The sequence below is a fragment of the Coenobita brevimanus genome, chromosome 26 (assembly GCF_032717465.1).
Source record: "Coenobita brevimanus isolate Jiangsu-jjx chromosome 26, ASM3271746v2, whole genome shotgun sequence".
Lineage (NCBI taxonomy): Eukaryota > Metazoa > Arthropoda > Malacostraca > Decapoda > Coenobitidae > Coenobita > Coenobita brevimanus.
This window is the reverse complement of record NC_136979.1, coordinates 44020596-44038179: the sequence shown is the minus strand read 5'-3', so window position 1 is coordinate 44038179 and position 17584 is coordinate 44020596. Positions and strand designations below refer to the sequence as shown.

The 17584-nt window shown below is 43.4% G+C and overlaps 1 protein-coding gene across 1 annotated transcript in view; it reads right to left on the bottom strand.

The window, feature by feature from the left end:
- Positions 1-17584, bottom strand: part of rdgB (retinal degeneration B) — a 303195-nt gene that overhangs the window by 137346 nt on the left and 148265 nt on the right. Inside the window, exons 11-13 of the mRNA XM_080267995.1 lie at positions 13889-14039; positions 13439-13653; positions 5823-5930 (exon numbers count right to left, since the gene is read on the bottom strand). Of these exons, the coding sequence (XP_080124121.1) occupies positions 5823-5930; positions 13439-13653; positions 13889-14039 (474 nt within the window). The remainder of the gene's footprint in view (positions 1-5822; positions 5931-13438; positions 13654-13888; positions 14040-17584) is intronic.

Genomic DNA, 17584 nt, shown 5'->3' with positions numbered 1-17584 from the left:
CATTTTATGATAAGTTTTACAAGTGCATTGCAATAAATGTTACTGTTCATGGTTATCAGTGAAACAATGAATGGAAATACCTTCAGAAACCCTCTCTAGTACAACGAAACAAAAACAAAAGTACATGGGAGAGTAAAAAAATGACCTGGTTGGCTGTAACTAATTTTTTTCCCTCGTTACACAGAAGATAATGTTGAATATGTGAGCATTAGTGTATTTGTGAGGTGAACTACAAAAAATATAAGTTGTGTATAACATTAGCAATATTTTCACGTTGTCCCTGATTAGTACAAATTAGTCAATTTCTGTACAAGTAATTACCTGACACTCAACCATACTGTGTGAAACTGCCAAAGCATTTACTTCTCACAGTGCAATTACCCATAATTGTGATGTCAAGTGCAATTATAAGTGGCGCAGTAGTGCGAAATTATTATAATTGATGCAAGAAGTGAGTACAGTAATCCCTCTAATATCCGAACGCCCAATATCCGAACAACCCCACTAATCGGACATAATCGTCCCGGGATCCAATATTCCCAAAATGGGCCAAAAACCGCAAAAAATTCGAAAAAAATCTGACTTTTTTCCCACCCGTAATTTGAAATTGCTGCGTGGCGCCGAACAGCTGTTACACCATGATCCCTTCACCCCTTCCTTCCTCCCCCCTCCCCCCTCCCCTGTCAGGGTTGCCATTTGGTATTTTTCATTACCAAGTGTGGGCCAATTTGGTAATGAAAAATTCGTTTGGTAATGAATCAGAATAATGCATTACCAAATGGATTTTTCACATGTATGAGGATGATACACAGGATGGAGATGGTGGATTGTTTGCTCTCTCTGATTAATTTGGTAGCCTATATAACGTGATAATAATCAACATGCTGTTAATTATAAGAAGAGTGATTACATGTATTTCCACTTGAAGAATAGATGCTAGCTTTACAAATTTGGCAATGAAAATTAAAAATAGTAATGAAAATTGAGGAGTTTGGTAATGTGGCCGTTGTGATCTGGCACCTCTGTTACCCCGCCATCATCAACAGTCACAGCCTAAATCCGATCGAGAGCAGATGCTTATAGCAGTGCAAGCCACAGAGTGCTTGTTTTTTGTGAATAAACAGTGAATAAACTGCAATACCTCGCCACTAGAACACACGGGAATTTACAGTGTTGTGCAGTGTTAAGAAATTAGAATTTAGAGTGCGGAGGATTGACTGTGGACTGCAAACTGGCGGTTCAAACCAGTCCAGGAGGAAGGGACTTGTAAGTACCCAGAATGTTTAAAATTGTATAAACTCACCTCTAAAACCTCATTTTATGGTTCTTTTGCATTTATTTCAGTCTTTTATGTCCCTTATTGGTGTGATTTGGGTCTTAAATAGGTGCAATGCATGTCCAGAGGGAGTTGTATAAGTGTTTTTCTGAGTTAGGGTCCATAAGTACAAGTCCAGGAGGCTGGGACCCAATATCCGGACAAGATCAATCTCCGGACATGCCTCTGGCTCTATTACATTGGATATTGGAGGGATTACTGTCATAAAAATAACGAGCTATTCTTTTCCCATACATCTATGGGGCATGGTGGTGCTATGAAACGGGCGGAAAACACTATGGGGAGCCACATGGAAAGGGTAATGATTCATCCTTACAACAGTGGGCAAAGAAAAGTAAAAAAAAATGGTTAGAATATTCCGAGAGGCCGGGCAGTGTTACAATCACTACTCCAGTAACTGCTGCCAACGTTAGACAATGAGTCAAAGCCACTGGTAGTGGCATAAACGGATTACCCTGCCAAAACACGGAAAACCAGTCATCTTTAACTTATCCTTACTCATCGATGAGACCACCTGGAGACCTCGGGATACTTTCATTTGAAAGAGGAAGAGTTGGTGAGTCTTACGCATACTTAATTTTTTCTCTTGCTTTAATAGTTTGGCAGATACTTGGGTTTAAAGTAAGGGTATTTTTGCCAAATCTCGGAAATCCCCCATAAGAAGGAGTGGGCGACGGCCGGAAACCCCCGGTGGCTAAGGGTTAAATGTAAATGGTAGGTGGAGGTGCTCATCATTCACTCACTCAATGTAGTGCAGCTCTTGGGTGACTGCACTTTCCTCTCTTTCTTCCTCCAACTTCGGTCTTTCTTTCCTTCTTTCTTTCCTCTTCCTTCTGTCTACAAGTGACTCTACACTGAGAGACAAGCCAAATGGTTTCCTGTACACCAGGAAGCCATTTACTATGCTGGCCGGTAACCATATAACCAAACTATGGCGCCTGGTGGTTTACTGGGTAATTAAGGCGCTCCAGTCGGACTGAGCCTGCGTCGGTGTATATCCAAGGGATGGTTGGGGCTTACTGCTCACATAATGCCATGCAAGGATGAGTGAGGCTGGGCACTCTCATCCTGAAAGTCAGGACTAACTTTCCTAGCCCCAGGCTCTTCATGGGGCAACACAGGATTAGATGAAGTATGTATGTATGTCTATCTATCTATAGCCCGACGCCCTAATCCCACAAAGGGTGGCTGCAGACAAAATGCCTCCAAGTCGCTCTGTCACCCCCCATTTGACTACCCTCTCCCCAACTCACTCCCCCCTCCCTCATATACCTCTCAACTCCATCCCTCCACCTCATCCTCGGTCTACCCCTCCCTCTCCCTCCCTCCACCTCACCTACATACACCCTCTTAGTCAGTCTTTCATTCTCCATTCTCTTCACATGTCCAAACCACCTCAGTGTATTTCTCCTAATCTTCACAACCACATCCACATCCACCCCACAACGATCCTTCACTTCTTCATTCGTCAACCTGTCCCTCCATGTCACTCCACATGCTCCTCTCAAGTAACTCATTTCCACTGCTCTCACTCTTGACTTGTTCCCCTCTTGCAAGGTCCATGTCTCGCTTCCATACATCAGGGTAGGGATCACAATACTATCATGTAGTGACTTCTTAACTTCCATACTCACCTCCCTATTTCTCATCACTGCTTTCAATGAACCAACAACCTTCCTTCCCTGCAGTACCCTTTCATGCACTTCATCCCCCAACGTTCCATCCTTACTTATCACACTACCCAAGTACTTGAATGCACTCACATTCTCCATATCCTCGCCATCCAAACTCACCGTGCATTCTGTGACTTCATTCCTTTCAAACACCATAACTTTACTCTTGTTTATATTAACTTTCAGCTTCCTCCTCCTACACACTCTCCCAAATTCATTCACCAAACCTTGCAACTCCCATTCACCTTCACTCAACAATACTGTATCATCAGCAAACAACAACACTGGAATCTTCCAAATCTCATCCTCATTCATTAGAGCTACCCCCACATCCACTGCCCTACCTTGCACCTCCTTTACAACCCCAACCATGTATATATTAAAAAGCCATGGAGACATCACACAATCCTGTTTCAGTCCCACACTGAGATAAAAGAACTCACTCAGCTCTCCATCCACTCGCACTGTAGCCCTAGCTCCTTCATACATACTCTTCACAGCACTCAATAATTTCCCTTCCACTCCATATATTCTCAGTACCTTTCACATACCTTGTCTATCTATTCTGTCATAAGCTTTCTCCAAGTCCATGAAAGCAGCATACACTTTCTTTCCCTTCTCTAGATACTTCTCCACTAAACATCTTAGAACAAATATCTGATCTACACACCCTTTTCCCTTCCCAAATTCCTCTTGTTCTTCTCCAACTAGCTCCTCTGTTATATGCCTAACCCTAACAATGAGTATTCTACCATATATTCTTACAGTCACACTAAGAAGGCAAATACCCCTATGGTTACCACATACTTCTCTCTCCCCTTTTCCTTTGTATAAAGGAACAATTATACCTGATTTCCAGTCCTCTGGAACTCTTCCCTCTTCCCAAGCCAATCTACATAACTTCCATATCCACTCCACTACAATCTCACCCCCATACCTCAGCATTTCACCACACACTCCATCAATTCCTGGGGCCTCTCCCATCTTGATCTTCTTCATTGCTTCCACTATTTCCGCCCTACTGATCTATGTATGTATGTCCTTAAATCTCTGGGCATGAAACATCATGCATGTGAAAGCCTTTATGGAGTGACTGACTAAGAAGGGTGCTCCAGGAGATGCTCCTGCATCTAGAAAGACAATTATCTCAACAGATAACAGCAAACCAGCCACTGAACACAATGAAGGCAAGTGAACTAACTCAATGAACAAGGCCACACCTGCCAGTGCACACAGTGAAGGTATGCGAGAGAAACTGAAGGCATTGGCAACAATGATTAGCAACGTGAGACATGGTCTGCTACAAAATGAAATACCTAATGGTTATGAAATCCAAGATCTTCAAAAAAAAAAAAACTACACCAAATCGGAAGCCTTAGAAATCAGAACAAAGATAATAAGATGCAATCGTTAATATGGAAAGAGAACCCACCAAACTCTATGACATCTCTAAATTCTTTGCCACCATGAACGAATGACAAATGATCCATGTAAACTGATACCTCATGGAGGAGGAAAGCATCAGACCTTAGAGGGACCCTTAACTACACTTCTGGGATGAAATTAATTAAAATAGTCCCCAAGTTCATGTGCAAAGTCAAACTTATTCCACAATCTGAAAGAAACCAACTCCTTAGTCAACATCAGCTATGGAAACTCAAGAACTATGCCAGCAAAGATCGTGTGATTAGAACATGGATGGAGTAAGCTAAGAGGCCCTGAAGGTCACTCCAGCAAACTTTTGTACAGCATTCCCCAGTAAGCTCTACTTGCTAGAATAATGGTAAACATAAATAAAAGAATAAAGTCATGGGATCTAATTTCATTCCTTTTTTTCTGTGTTATGTGCTGTTTCAGAGTTATCTTTCTGATAAATCATTTAGTGAATCTGGAGGTGCAGAGCTAAACATAAAAAAAAAGATTCAAAATTAAACAAAATAGAGGCAGGTTCACCCGTCATCATATGCTTGCAAAGTCGTGCTGGAGGGAATGCTAGAAATGGTAATTGGTCTGTTAACACTTGCCTCTCTTTTCACACAGAGTTGAGGGATTATCGTGGAGGTGGTGGTGGTGGTGGTAGTAGTGGTGATAGTTGGAACGGTGCAGAGGAGGATGGTGGTGGTGGTGGTGGTGGTAATGGTGGTGGTGGTGGTGGAAGGGAGTGAAAGGTGAGCCAGTGTGGGTGGAGTGACCAGGTGGGGAGGGAGATGGGGACAAAGAGGAGCACAGAGGGGCAGAACATTTTCTGGTCAGGAGGCTGAGGCTATTAGGAGTTGGAAGAGGGGCAGAGATCTTCCTCTGGGGAGTCTGGGGCTGAGTGCCCAGAGACTGAGGGGACTGGATTTTTGCGGAGGATGTTGGGGACCAGGAAGATTGCTTTTGGGGAGTTTGGGGATGGACAAAGGTAGATTGAAGAGAGGGGATTTTGACAGAGAAAGCTGAGGAGTTGGAAGACTGCTGTGGGGAGGGAGAGTAGGAGGATGGTGGCTTGGAAGAGGGTGGGGTAGAGGAGCCTGGAATGGAATGTAGATTTTCTGGCAATGCAGGGCTAAAGGCATCAGAGGTATCAGCTTTTCCCTCCTCAGGACTAACTGTGATGGAAGGAGACTGGGAAGGAAGGGATCTGGTTCTGTAATTTAAGTGGGAAGCATTGCCAATATGGGAGGAGACCATGACAGGAGAGTGAGAGGATGTAGTGACAGTAAGTGGCTCATCAGGGGATACTGAAGGAGGAGAGGGAGCTGCAGAAGAGTTGGACGAGAGGGCAGAAGATAAAGGTGGTCCCGGGGAAGGCCTCTGGCAGCAGTACTGACCAGGGGACGGCTGTTCGGCCTCGGGAATGTGACTGTTGCTGCCGAACCTGTGGTGTTCCCCAGCACGACACAGAAAGTCATACGCCAGCACACCACCTACACTGTCACCTGTAGGAAGGGGTGGTGTCATTAAATGCAAGGATCTGGAGTTATCTGCCATACTTGAATAGAATTACGAAGGACTTTACAATCATATGTCAAAAGACAATGAAATTCAGTAATCCCTCAATTATCCAACATAACAGACCCAATGGCATGTCCAGATATGGGCAAAATCTGGATCCGGAGCAATATCCTCTTCTGTACCCATATCCTACATATACCCAGCCTATACATACAGTATCCCTCCTAATTTTGACAGCGTTCTCCAGACTTTCAGCAGTATTTAGACATCAAAACACACATGGGAATATCCAATGTAATGCTAGACAGTAAGGAAACAATGCATAACCAACAAAAATCTACAAATACCCTACCTATAATGTAAAATATTCCTTGTAATTTTGGCAGTGTTCTCCAGTCTTTCAGTTGTATTTAAACCTCACAATACACATGGGAATACCCAATGTAATGCTAGACACTACGAACACAATGCATAAACAATAAAAATCCACAAATACCTTACCTATATGTACTGCACCCAAACCCTCCGAATTGTGACAGCGTTCTTAGGTCTTTCAGCTATGTAGACATCAAAACACACATGGGACTATCCAATATAAAGCTGGACACTAAGAAAACAATACATAAACAACAAAAAAATGCACAAAAAAAAAAATCAATGAAGACTACACTTGCAAAAAGTTTTTACCCTCTCAGGAACAGTAAGTTTTCAGTAAGTTTCTAGGACACCAACAAAGTGAAGATTGGAGAATCCAGATATGGCTGATTGCACAGGCACAAAGAAAAACATTTTCACAGCCAAACTGGCCCATGAAAATTGGTTTTATTAGTATAAACTGAATACCATCATCTTTGCTGGTGTTTATACTATAAGATATGTTCATAAGAACACACAATACTGATGAGCAAAAGTACAGGAATACAGCGAGAATAAACTCGTTCAAGAGTAAAAAATACCATCAAATAACTTCCCAACATCCTAGCGCAAAATTTTCCCCACACTGTACATGAGTTATGCATATGTCTAGATGCAAAATTTCACGAGCTTTCTTGCAGTACAGTATATACATACATATATTGTTTTCGTTTTTTAAAGGCTCCAACATACTTGCATGCGTCGGCCTATGTCACCTAATGGCAGCTCTCCATGCTGCACAATCCATTGCAGCCTACCTGTTCAGTCCCTTAACCCTGGGGTCAAACTTAATGACCTCGTCCCATGTCTTTCTCGGTCTACCCCTCGTAACCCCACCCCCAATATTAACACTTCTCACCTTCCTCATCCAATTATCATCCCTCATCCTCTCCACATGTCCAAACCATCTCAATCTACCTCTCCTCATCACAACACCAATTCATCCCAGTCCCATCCTACCTCTCAACTCTTCCATCGTGAACCCAGTCCCCCCAGACCTTGGACGCAGGGATGCACTACACATCTACCTAATCATTGTCATTTCTGTACATCTGAGCTGGCGAATATCCTCCTCCTTCACTGCCCAGGTCTCACTACCATACAGCATTACACTCCTAACACATGCTGCATACAAAGACCCCTTAGCACGTAGGGAGAGTCCTCTCAATGTCAGGAGAGGCAAGAGCTCCCTGAACTTCCAACTACTTCTCACCCTAGCCACAGAGCTAGCTCCAGCCCCACCTCCAGCACACAACATGTCTCCCAAATAACAAAACTCTTCCACACACTCAAGAGATTCACCAGCAAGTTCAATTCTTTCATATCTGACAATCTCCACCTGCTCTCCCCGACATGCCGTACACATAAAATCAGCATTATCTCGCAGTCTACCTCTGATACCACTACATCTCTTATGTACCCATTTATCACAAACACCACACAAGATGGAATTACTTCCCACGCCCTTGTGGCAAACTGCACATGGCCACTCTCCCTCGTCTTTGACAGTATCGCCACCAACCCTAGATATCATCACTTTTGTTTTATCTGCATTTACCCTTAAGCCCTAGTGCCCCATACCATCTCTCCACTTCCTAAACCTTTCCTCCGCCTCCCTTTCGTTCTCTGCAATCAACACCAAATCATCAGCATACAACAACTCCCACAGAAGTCTCTTTCTAAAGTCACGTGAAAGGGCTTCAAGTACCATGATAAACAACATGGGACTCAAAACTGACCCCTGATGCACACCAACATCCACGGAAAACCCATAACTCAGATCTCCATTCACTCTTACCCGGGTGTGAGCACCCACATACATAGCCATAACCACCCTAACCAGCCACTCCTCCAAGCCAAGCTTTCTCATTGCCTACTTCACCACCTCTCTAGGGACTCTGTCAAAGGCCTTTTCCAAATCAACAAAAACAAAATAAAGATCCCTTCTCCTACCAATATATTTTTCCTGAAGCTGTCAGACAATGAATATGGCATCAGTGGTCCCCCTACCTGGCATAAACCCAAACTGCATCTCATCAATATTCACTCTTTCTCTAATGATACCTTCTAAAACTCTCTCCGTTACCTTCATTATCTGATCTAAAAGCTTTATACCTCTATAATTTCCTCTTTCCAGGGCATCACCCTTCCCTTTATTCACATTTACAATATATATATATATATATATATATATATATACTTGGTGGTGGCCAGAATTAGGATGCAAGTGACATGGAGGAATAGAAGAAGGGAAAGACGAGAGGAAGGAGTAGTTGCAAGGAGAGTGGAAAGGTTACAAGAGGATGAGAAAAAGGCAGAGTATAAGAGAGAAGTGGAGGAACGATTGGGCAAATATGAATTGGAGCAGATGGGAGACGTGGAAGGTGTGTGTAAGATATTTACAGAAGAAATATGTGCAGCATGTGATGTGGTGTGTGGAAGGAAGAGAAGGCGGAGGGGGGTGCAAGGAACAAAGTGGTGGACTGAAGAGGTGAAACAGGCTGTGGCACAAAAGAAGAAAGCATACAATGAATGGGTGAGAAATAGGGGCGTGGAAGAAGTTGAGAGGCGGAAGAGAGAGTTATACGTGGAAAGGAAGAGAGAGGTGAAAAGATTAGTAAGAGAGAGTAAGAAGAGAGTGGATGAGGAATTTGGAAGGAATTTGAGTGTAAAGTGGAGGGACTGTAAGAAAATGTTCTGGAGAGAAATGAAAAGAGTAAGACAGGGTGGAAGTGAAGTTAGCAGGGGAGTGAAAGATAAAAATGGTAGATTACAAGTGGAGAAGGGAGAAAAAGTGAGCAGATGGAGAGAACACTTTAAGGAATTGTTGAACGTAGAGGATGGAAGTAACGTGAGTATAAGTGGCTGGGGAATGGCTGGGAGAAGGAGGGAGGTGAGAAGACAGGAAGAAATCAGTAGGACAGAAGTTGTGGAAGCAATGAAGAAAGTTAAATCGGGGAAAGCCCCAGGAATTGATGGAGTGTGTGGTGAAATGCTGAAGCATTGGGGAGAGATAGTAGTAGAATGGATGTGGAAGATGTGCAGATTGGCCTGGGAGGAAGGTAGAGTCCCAGAGGATTGGAAGTCAGGTATAATTATTCCCTTGTACAAAGGAAAAGGGGAAAAAGAAGTGTGTGGTAATCATAGGGGCATTTGTCTTCTTAGTATAATAGGAAAAGTGTATGGTAGGATACTTATAGACAGAGTTAGAGAAAGAACAGAGAAATTAGTTGGAGAAGAACAGGGAGGCTTTAGGAAGGGAAGAGGTTGTGTAGATCAGATATTCATTCTTAGATCTTTAGTGGAAAAGTTTCTAGAGAAGGGAAAGAAGTTGTATGCGGCTTTCATGGATTTGGAGAAAGCATATGACAGGGTGGATAGACAAGGATTGTGGAAAGTGTTAAGAATATATGGAGTAGATGGGAAGTTGTTGAATGCTGTGAAGAGTATGTACGATGGTGCGAAGGCTGCAGTGCATGTGGATGGTGAACTAAGTGAATTTTTCTCTTTGAAAGTTGGTTTGAAACAGGGATGTGTCATGTCTCCATGGTTGTTCAATCTGTACATGGATGGGGTAATAAAAGAGGTACAAGGTAGGGTAGTGGATGTTGGAGTGGCCCTGGTGAGAGAGGATAGTGTTTGAATACTCCCTGTACTGTTGTTTGCAGATGATACTGTGTTGTTGAGTGAAGACGAAGGGGAGCTGCAGGGCTTGGTGGATGAGTTTGAGAGTGTGTGTAAGAAACGGAACCTAAAGGTGAATGTAGGGATGAGTAAAGTGATGGTCTTTGAGAGAGGTGAAGTTAGTGAATGTACAGCGAGGTTAGATGGTGAGGAATTGGAAAATGTGAGTACGTTTAAGTATTTGGGTAGTGTGATGAGTAAGGATGGAGGTTTGGAGGGTGAAGTGCTTGAAAGGGTACAGCAGGGAAGAAAGGTTGCTGGTTCCTTGAAAGCAGTGATAAGAAACAGGGAAGTGAGCATGGAAATGAAAAAGTTACTACATGACAGTATTGTGATACCAACTCTAACGTACGGAAGTGAAGCTTGGACATTGTTGGAAGGACACAAGTCAAGAGTGAGAGCAGTGGAAATGAGTTATTTAAGAGGAGCCTGTGGAGTCACATGGAGAGACAGGCTGACGAATGAGGATATAAAGGAGCGTTGTGGTGTGGATGTGGATGTGATAGGAAGCGTTATGAGGAACACATTGAGGTGGTTTGGCCATTTGGAGAGGATGGAGGGTGAAAGACTGACGAAGAGAGTGTATGTGAGTGAGGTGGAGGGGGGAAGAGGGAGGGGGAGGCCGAGGATGAGATGGAGGGATAGGGTGGAGAGGTATATGAGAGAGGGGGGTGTGAGTTGGGAGCAGGGCAGTGAAATGGCGGGGGACAGGGCGACTTGGAGGCGATTTGTTTGTGGCCACCCCAAACGGGATTGAGGCGTCTGGCAATAGATAGATAGATTGATAGATATATATATATATATATATATATATATATATATATATATATCCATCCATCCATCATCCAATCCTACATTATCCCATGAGGAGCTTAGGAGCCCAGGGCTAGGCAGGTGGTCCCACCATTTAAGATGAGAGTGACCTAGAGAGAGAGAGAGAGAGAGAGAGAGACATATATATATATATATATATATATATATATATATATATATATCTATCTATCTATTGCCAGACGCCTCAATCCCATTTGGGGTGGCCAAAAACAAATCACCTCCAAGTCGCCCTGTCCTCCGCCATTTCACTGGCCTGCTCCCAACTCACACCCCCCTCTCTCATATACCTCTCCACCCCATCCCTCAATCTCATCCTCGGCCTCCCCCTCCCTCTTCCCCTCTCCACCTCACTCACATACACTCTCTTCGTCAGTCTTTCACCTTCCATCCTCTCCACATGGCCAAACCACCTCAGTGTGTTCCTCCTAACGCTTCCTATCACATCCACATCCACACCACAAAGCTCCTTTATATCTTCATTCGTCAGCCTGTCTCTCCATGTGACTCCACAGGCTCCTCTTAAATAACTCATTTCCACTGCTCTCACTCTTGACTTGTGTCCTTCCAACAATGTCCAAGCTTCACTTCCGTACATTAGAGTTGGTATCACAATACTGTCATGTAGTAACTTTTTCACTTCCATGCTCACTTCCCTGTTTCTTATCACTGCTTTCAAAGAACCAGCATCCTTTCTTCCCTGCTGTACCCTTTCAAGCACTTCACCCTCCAAACCTCCATCCTTACTCATCACACTACCCAAGTACTTAAACGTACTCACATTTTCCAATTTCTCACCATCTAACCTCGCTGTACGTTCACTAACTTCACCTCTCTCAAAGACCATCACTTTACTCTTCCCTACATTCACCTTTAGATTCCATTTCTTACACACTCTCCCAAACTCATCCACCAAGCCCTGCAGCTCCCCTTCGTCTTCACTCAACAACACAGTATCATCTGCAAACAACAGTACAGGGAGTTTCCAAACACTATCCTTCCAAACACTATCCTCTTTCACCAGGGCCACTCCAACATCCACTACCCTACCTTGTACCTCTTTTATTACCCCATCCATGTACAGACTGAACAACCATGGAGACATGACACATCCCTGTTTCAACCCAACTTTCAAAGAGAAAAATTCACTTAGTTCACCATCCACACGAACTGCAGCCTTCGCACCATCGTACATACTCTTCACAGCATTCAACAACTTCCCATCTACTCCATATATTCTTAACACTTTCCACAATCCTTGTCTATCCACCCTGTCATATGCTTTCTCCAAATCCATGAAAGCCGCATACAACTTCTTTCCCTTCTCTAGAAACTTTTCCACTAAAGATCTAAGAATGAATATCTGATCTACACAACCTCTTCCCTTCCTAAAGCCTCCCTGTTCTTCTCCAACTAATTTCTCTGTTCTTTCTCTAACTCTGTCAATAAGTATCCTACCATACACTTTTCCTATTATACTAAGAAGACAAATGCCCGCTATCATTACCACACACTTCTTTTTCCCCTTTTCCTTTGTACAAGGGAATAATTATACCTGACTTCCAATCCTCCGGGACTCTACCTTCCTCCCAGGCCAATCTGCACATCTTCCACATCCATTCTACTACTATCTCTTCCCCATGCTTCAGCATTTCACCACACACTCCATCAATTCCTGGGGCTTTCCCCGATTTAACTTTCTTCATTGCTTCCACAACTTCTATCCTACTGATTTCTTCCTGTCTTCTCACCTCCCTCCATCTCCCAGCCATTCCCCAGCTACTTATACTCACATTACTTCCATCCTCTACGTTCAACAATTCCTTAAAGTGTTCTCTCCATCTGTTCACTTTTTCTTCCTTCTCCACTAGTCTATCTATCTATCTATAGCCCGACGCCCTAATCCCGCAAAGGGTGGCCGCAGACAAAACGCCTCCAAGTCACTCTGTCACCCACCATTTGACTCCCCTCCCCCCAACTCACCCCCCCCTCCCTCATATACCTCTCAACTCCATCCCATTTTTATCTTTCACTCCCCTGCTTACGTCACTTCCACCCTGTCTTACTCTTTTCACTTCTTTCCAAAACATTTTCTTACAGTCCCTCCACTTTACACTCAAATTCCTTTCAAATTCCTCATCCACTCTCTTCTTACTCTCTCTTACTAATCTTTTCACCTCTCTCTTTCTTTCCACATATAACTCTCTCTTCCGCCTCTCAACTTCTTCCACGCCCCTATTTCTCATCCATTCATTGTATGCTTTCTTCTTTTGTGCCACAGCCTGTTTCACCTCTTCAGTCCACCACGCTGTTCCTTGCACCCCCCTCCGTCTTCTCTTCCTTCCACACACCACATCACATGCTGCACATATTTCTTCTGTAAATATCTTACACACACCTTCCACGTCTCCCATCTGCTCCAATTCATATTTGCCCAATCATTCCTCCACTTCTCTCTTATACTCTATATGTATATATATATATATATATATATGTGTGTGTGTGTGTGTGTGTGTGTGTGTGTGTGTGTGTGTGTATAAATGCAACCAAAAAATGGACTAACCAATGATGCAGATCTGTCCAGTAAATCCCTGTCCATCCTCAGACCTTAGAAACTCATGATACGCAGCATTGGCAGCATTAAGTGTTTGTGTAACAGCTTCCTCATAGTCAGGCACAGCAGAAGCAAGGAGTGGCACAGCCCCAACTGGCACATTGTCACCACTACCAGAACCCTCACCACACACTGGCCAGGCATCAAGACCATAAGGACTTAAGCTGACATGGAAGAAAACTTTAAATTAGTAAACTACGAGATGCAGTTATACCCTTTGCTAAGTCAGAATCATTGTACTGTACCCAGAATGTGATCCACTGACATAGGGTGTTCTTCATCTAACATTTTCTTCTGGCCAGCACAATCAGACAATTTGTGTCAGACTATGTCTGAGTCTTACAACTGTGTGACATGAACCTAAGTTGAAAAAAACCAAAGCTGTCGATGACTATTTACCTAGCAAGGATGTTGAGAGAGTTGGAACATATGGCTGGTGCTGACACAAGCCTAATAGCAACGTGGCCCACCATGCTCGGGTAGTGTTGCCGCATCACCGACTCCAATGCACCACGGAAAGTTGTCACGTCACTCCGCTTGTTAGTCACGTCTGAGGGGCAAGATCAGCAGGGCTTGGTGTTACGAAGCAATTAGAGCTGTCAAATCATGAGATACCAAAACAATGCTAGGTGCACAGAATTCCAGAAATAGCTAAAAAATGCTTACATGTCTAGGTTATCACAAATAGGATTTTTAAAAATTCTTCAAACACAACAACCATGTATCACACCAGAATTTAGCATAAGATGTTGATTTTTCTAGATCTGATGCAAAAAGTGCTACACTGGCAAATCTGACGGCAGTGATACAATGTATTGTACATATCTACTAATACTATTGTACCTATATGACATCCATCCATCCATCATCCAATCCTATGTTGTCCCATGACAACCACTGGAGCCCGGGGCTAGGCAAGTTGGTCCTGACATTTAAGATGAGAATGACCAGCCTCACTCATCCCTGAATGGCATTACGTGAGCAATAAATCCCAACCATCCCTTGGATATAAACCTACCCAGGCTCAATCCAACTGGAGCGACTTAATTACCCACTAAATCACCAGGTGCCAAAATTTGGTTGTATGGGTTACCACCCAGCATAGGAAATGGTTTCCTGGTGTACAGGAATCCATTTGACCTGCCACTCAGTGTAGTAGAGTAACCCATATGCAGAAGGAAGAAGAAAGAAGAAAGGAATGAAAGGTAGAAGTGGAAGTGTAAAATCACCCATATGCCGAAGGAAAAGAAAAGAATGAAAGAAAGAAAGACAGAAGAGGAAGGAAGAGGAGAATGGGCAGACACTAAAGCAGGACTCTATCGAGTGAGTGGATGGTGAGCGCCCCCACCTACTTACATGAAAAGTACAGTATATACAGTGAGATCTCCCAATATGTGAATATATGGTCAACAAAATGCACCTCACACAGGAAATTTTGCATACTAAAAACCAATGAATCAATGGAAATAATTGTATATATATGGTCGACACCATCCTATTTTTGTCATTTACAGTACCTCCTCATTATTATCATTTTATGAAAGACTTTTGCTGAAAGAAAGATAATTGAACTGTAAATGTAGTGTGCTAGGTACAGCTCTATAACCGTGAAGTTAGAAACCTTACTGTGCCCGTCCACTTCCTGGCCTCCATAAGTCTTGACAGTTCATCAAATCTGCTCCTTGTTCTTCGGTGTTCCTCACTGTTGATCTATCCATATGTTTGAGCTCCTTTTACCTTGCTTATTCAACTCTATAACCTTCATCTTCAGCTCCTAAGTGATCCTCTTATTCTTGGAATAAGGTGGTGGAGCCATGACATAACAGGTGAGCAAGAGCAGGTCTTGTACACTGCTAAAAACACCACAATATGCGTACGCGGCAAGGACAGACACGGACTGAGCCCCTTGAGACTTGAAACACGCTATGAGGGAGGGAAGGGCAGGAAACGAATCAGTCATCTGATGGTGGTTTCGGATACTACCATTTTGACCAGGAACATCGTTTTCCCCTTGTTTTCATATCATGGATTCGAAGTTTAAAATCACATTTTGTATATAACAAAATTTATTTTTTGCCTGAATCGAGTTAGCATATCAGGTGTATCCTATAATGGGATCCAGCATATTGGGAGACCCCACTGTGTGTACACACACACACACACATATCTATCTATTGCCAGATGCCTCAATCCAGTTCAGGGTGGCCACAAACAAATCGCCTCCATGTCGCCCTGTCCCCCGCCATTTCACTGGCCTGCTCCCAACTCACACCCCCCTCTCTCTTATACCTCTCCACCCCATTCCTCCATCTCATCCTCGGACTCCCCCTCCCTCTCCTCCCCTCCACCTCACTCACATACACTCTCTTCATCAGTCTTTCACCCTCCATCCTCTCCACATGGCCAAACCACCTCAGTGTATTCCTCCTAACGCTTCCTATCACATCCACATCCACACCACAATGCTCCTTTATATCCTCATTTGTCAGCCTGTCTCTCCATGTGACTCCACAGGCTCCTCTTAAATAACTCATTTCCACTGCTCTCACTCTTGACTTGTGTCCTTCCAACAACGTCCAAGCTTCACTTTCACTTGTTAGAGTTGGTATCATAATATTGTCATATAGTAACTTTTTCACGTCCATGCTCACTTCCCTGTTTCTTATCACTGCTTTCAAAGAACCAGCAACCTTTCTTCCCTGCTGTACCCTTTCAAGCACTTCACCCTCCAAACCTCCATCCTTACAGTACTCATCACACTACCCAAGTACTTAAACGTACTCACATTTTCCAATTCCTCACCATCCAACCTCGCTGTACATTCACTGACTTCACCTCTCTCAAAGACCATCACTTTACTCTTCCCTACATTCACCTTTAGATTCTGTTTCTTACACACTCTCCCAAACTCATCCACCAAGCCTTGCAGCTCCCCTTCGTCTTCACTCAACAACACTGTATCATCTGCGAACAACAGTACAGGAGTTTCCAAACACTACCCTCTCTCACCAGGGCCACTCCAACATCCACTACCCTACCTTGTATCTCTTTTATTACCCCATCTATGTACAGACTGAACAACCATGGAGACGTGACACATCCCTGTTTCAACTCAACCTTCAAAGAGAAAAATTCAGTCAGTTCACCATCCACACGCACTGCAGCCTTAGCACCATCATACATACTCTTCACAGCATTCAACAACTTCCCAGCTACTCCATATATTCTTAATTCTCTCCACAATCCTTGTCTATCCACCCTGTCATATGCTTTCTCCAAGTCTTGAAAGCCACAGACAACATCTTTCCCTTCTCTAGACTCTTTCCACTAAAGATCTAAGAATGAATATCTGATCTACACAACCTCTTCCCTTCCTAAAGTCTCCCTGTTTTTCTCCAACTAATTCCTCTGTTCTTTCTCTAACTCTGTCAATAAGTATACTACCATATACTTTTCCTATTATACTAAGAAGACAAATGCCCCTATCATTACCACACACTTCTTTCTCCCCTTTTCCTTTGTACAAGGGAATAATTATACCTGATTTCCAATCCTCCGGGACTCTATCTTCCTCCCAGGCCAATCTTCACATCTTTCACATCCATTCTACTACTATCTCTCCCACATGCTTCAGCATTTCACCACATACTCCATCAATTCCTGGGGCTTTCCCCAATTTAACTTTCTTCATTGCTTTCACAACTTCTATGCTACTGATTTCTTCCTGTCTTCTCACCTCCCTCCTACTCCCAGCCATTCCCCAGCCACTTATACTTGCATTACTTCCATCCTCTAGGTTCAACAATCCCTTAAAGTGTTCTCTCCATCTGCTCACTTTTTCTCCCTTCTCCACTAGTAATCTACCATTTTTATCTTTCACTCCCCTGCTAACTTCACTTCCACCCTGTCTTACTCTATTCACCTCTTTCCAGACATTTTCTTACAGTCCCTCCACTTTACACTGATATTACTTCCAATTCCTCATCCACTCTCTTCTTACTCTCTCTTACTAATCTTTTCATGTCTCTCTTCCTTTCTACATATAACTCTCTTCTGTCTCTCAACTTCTTCCATGCCCCTATTTCTCATCCATTC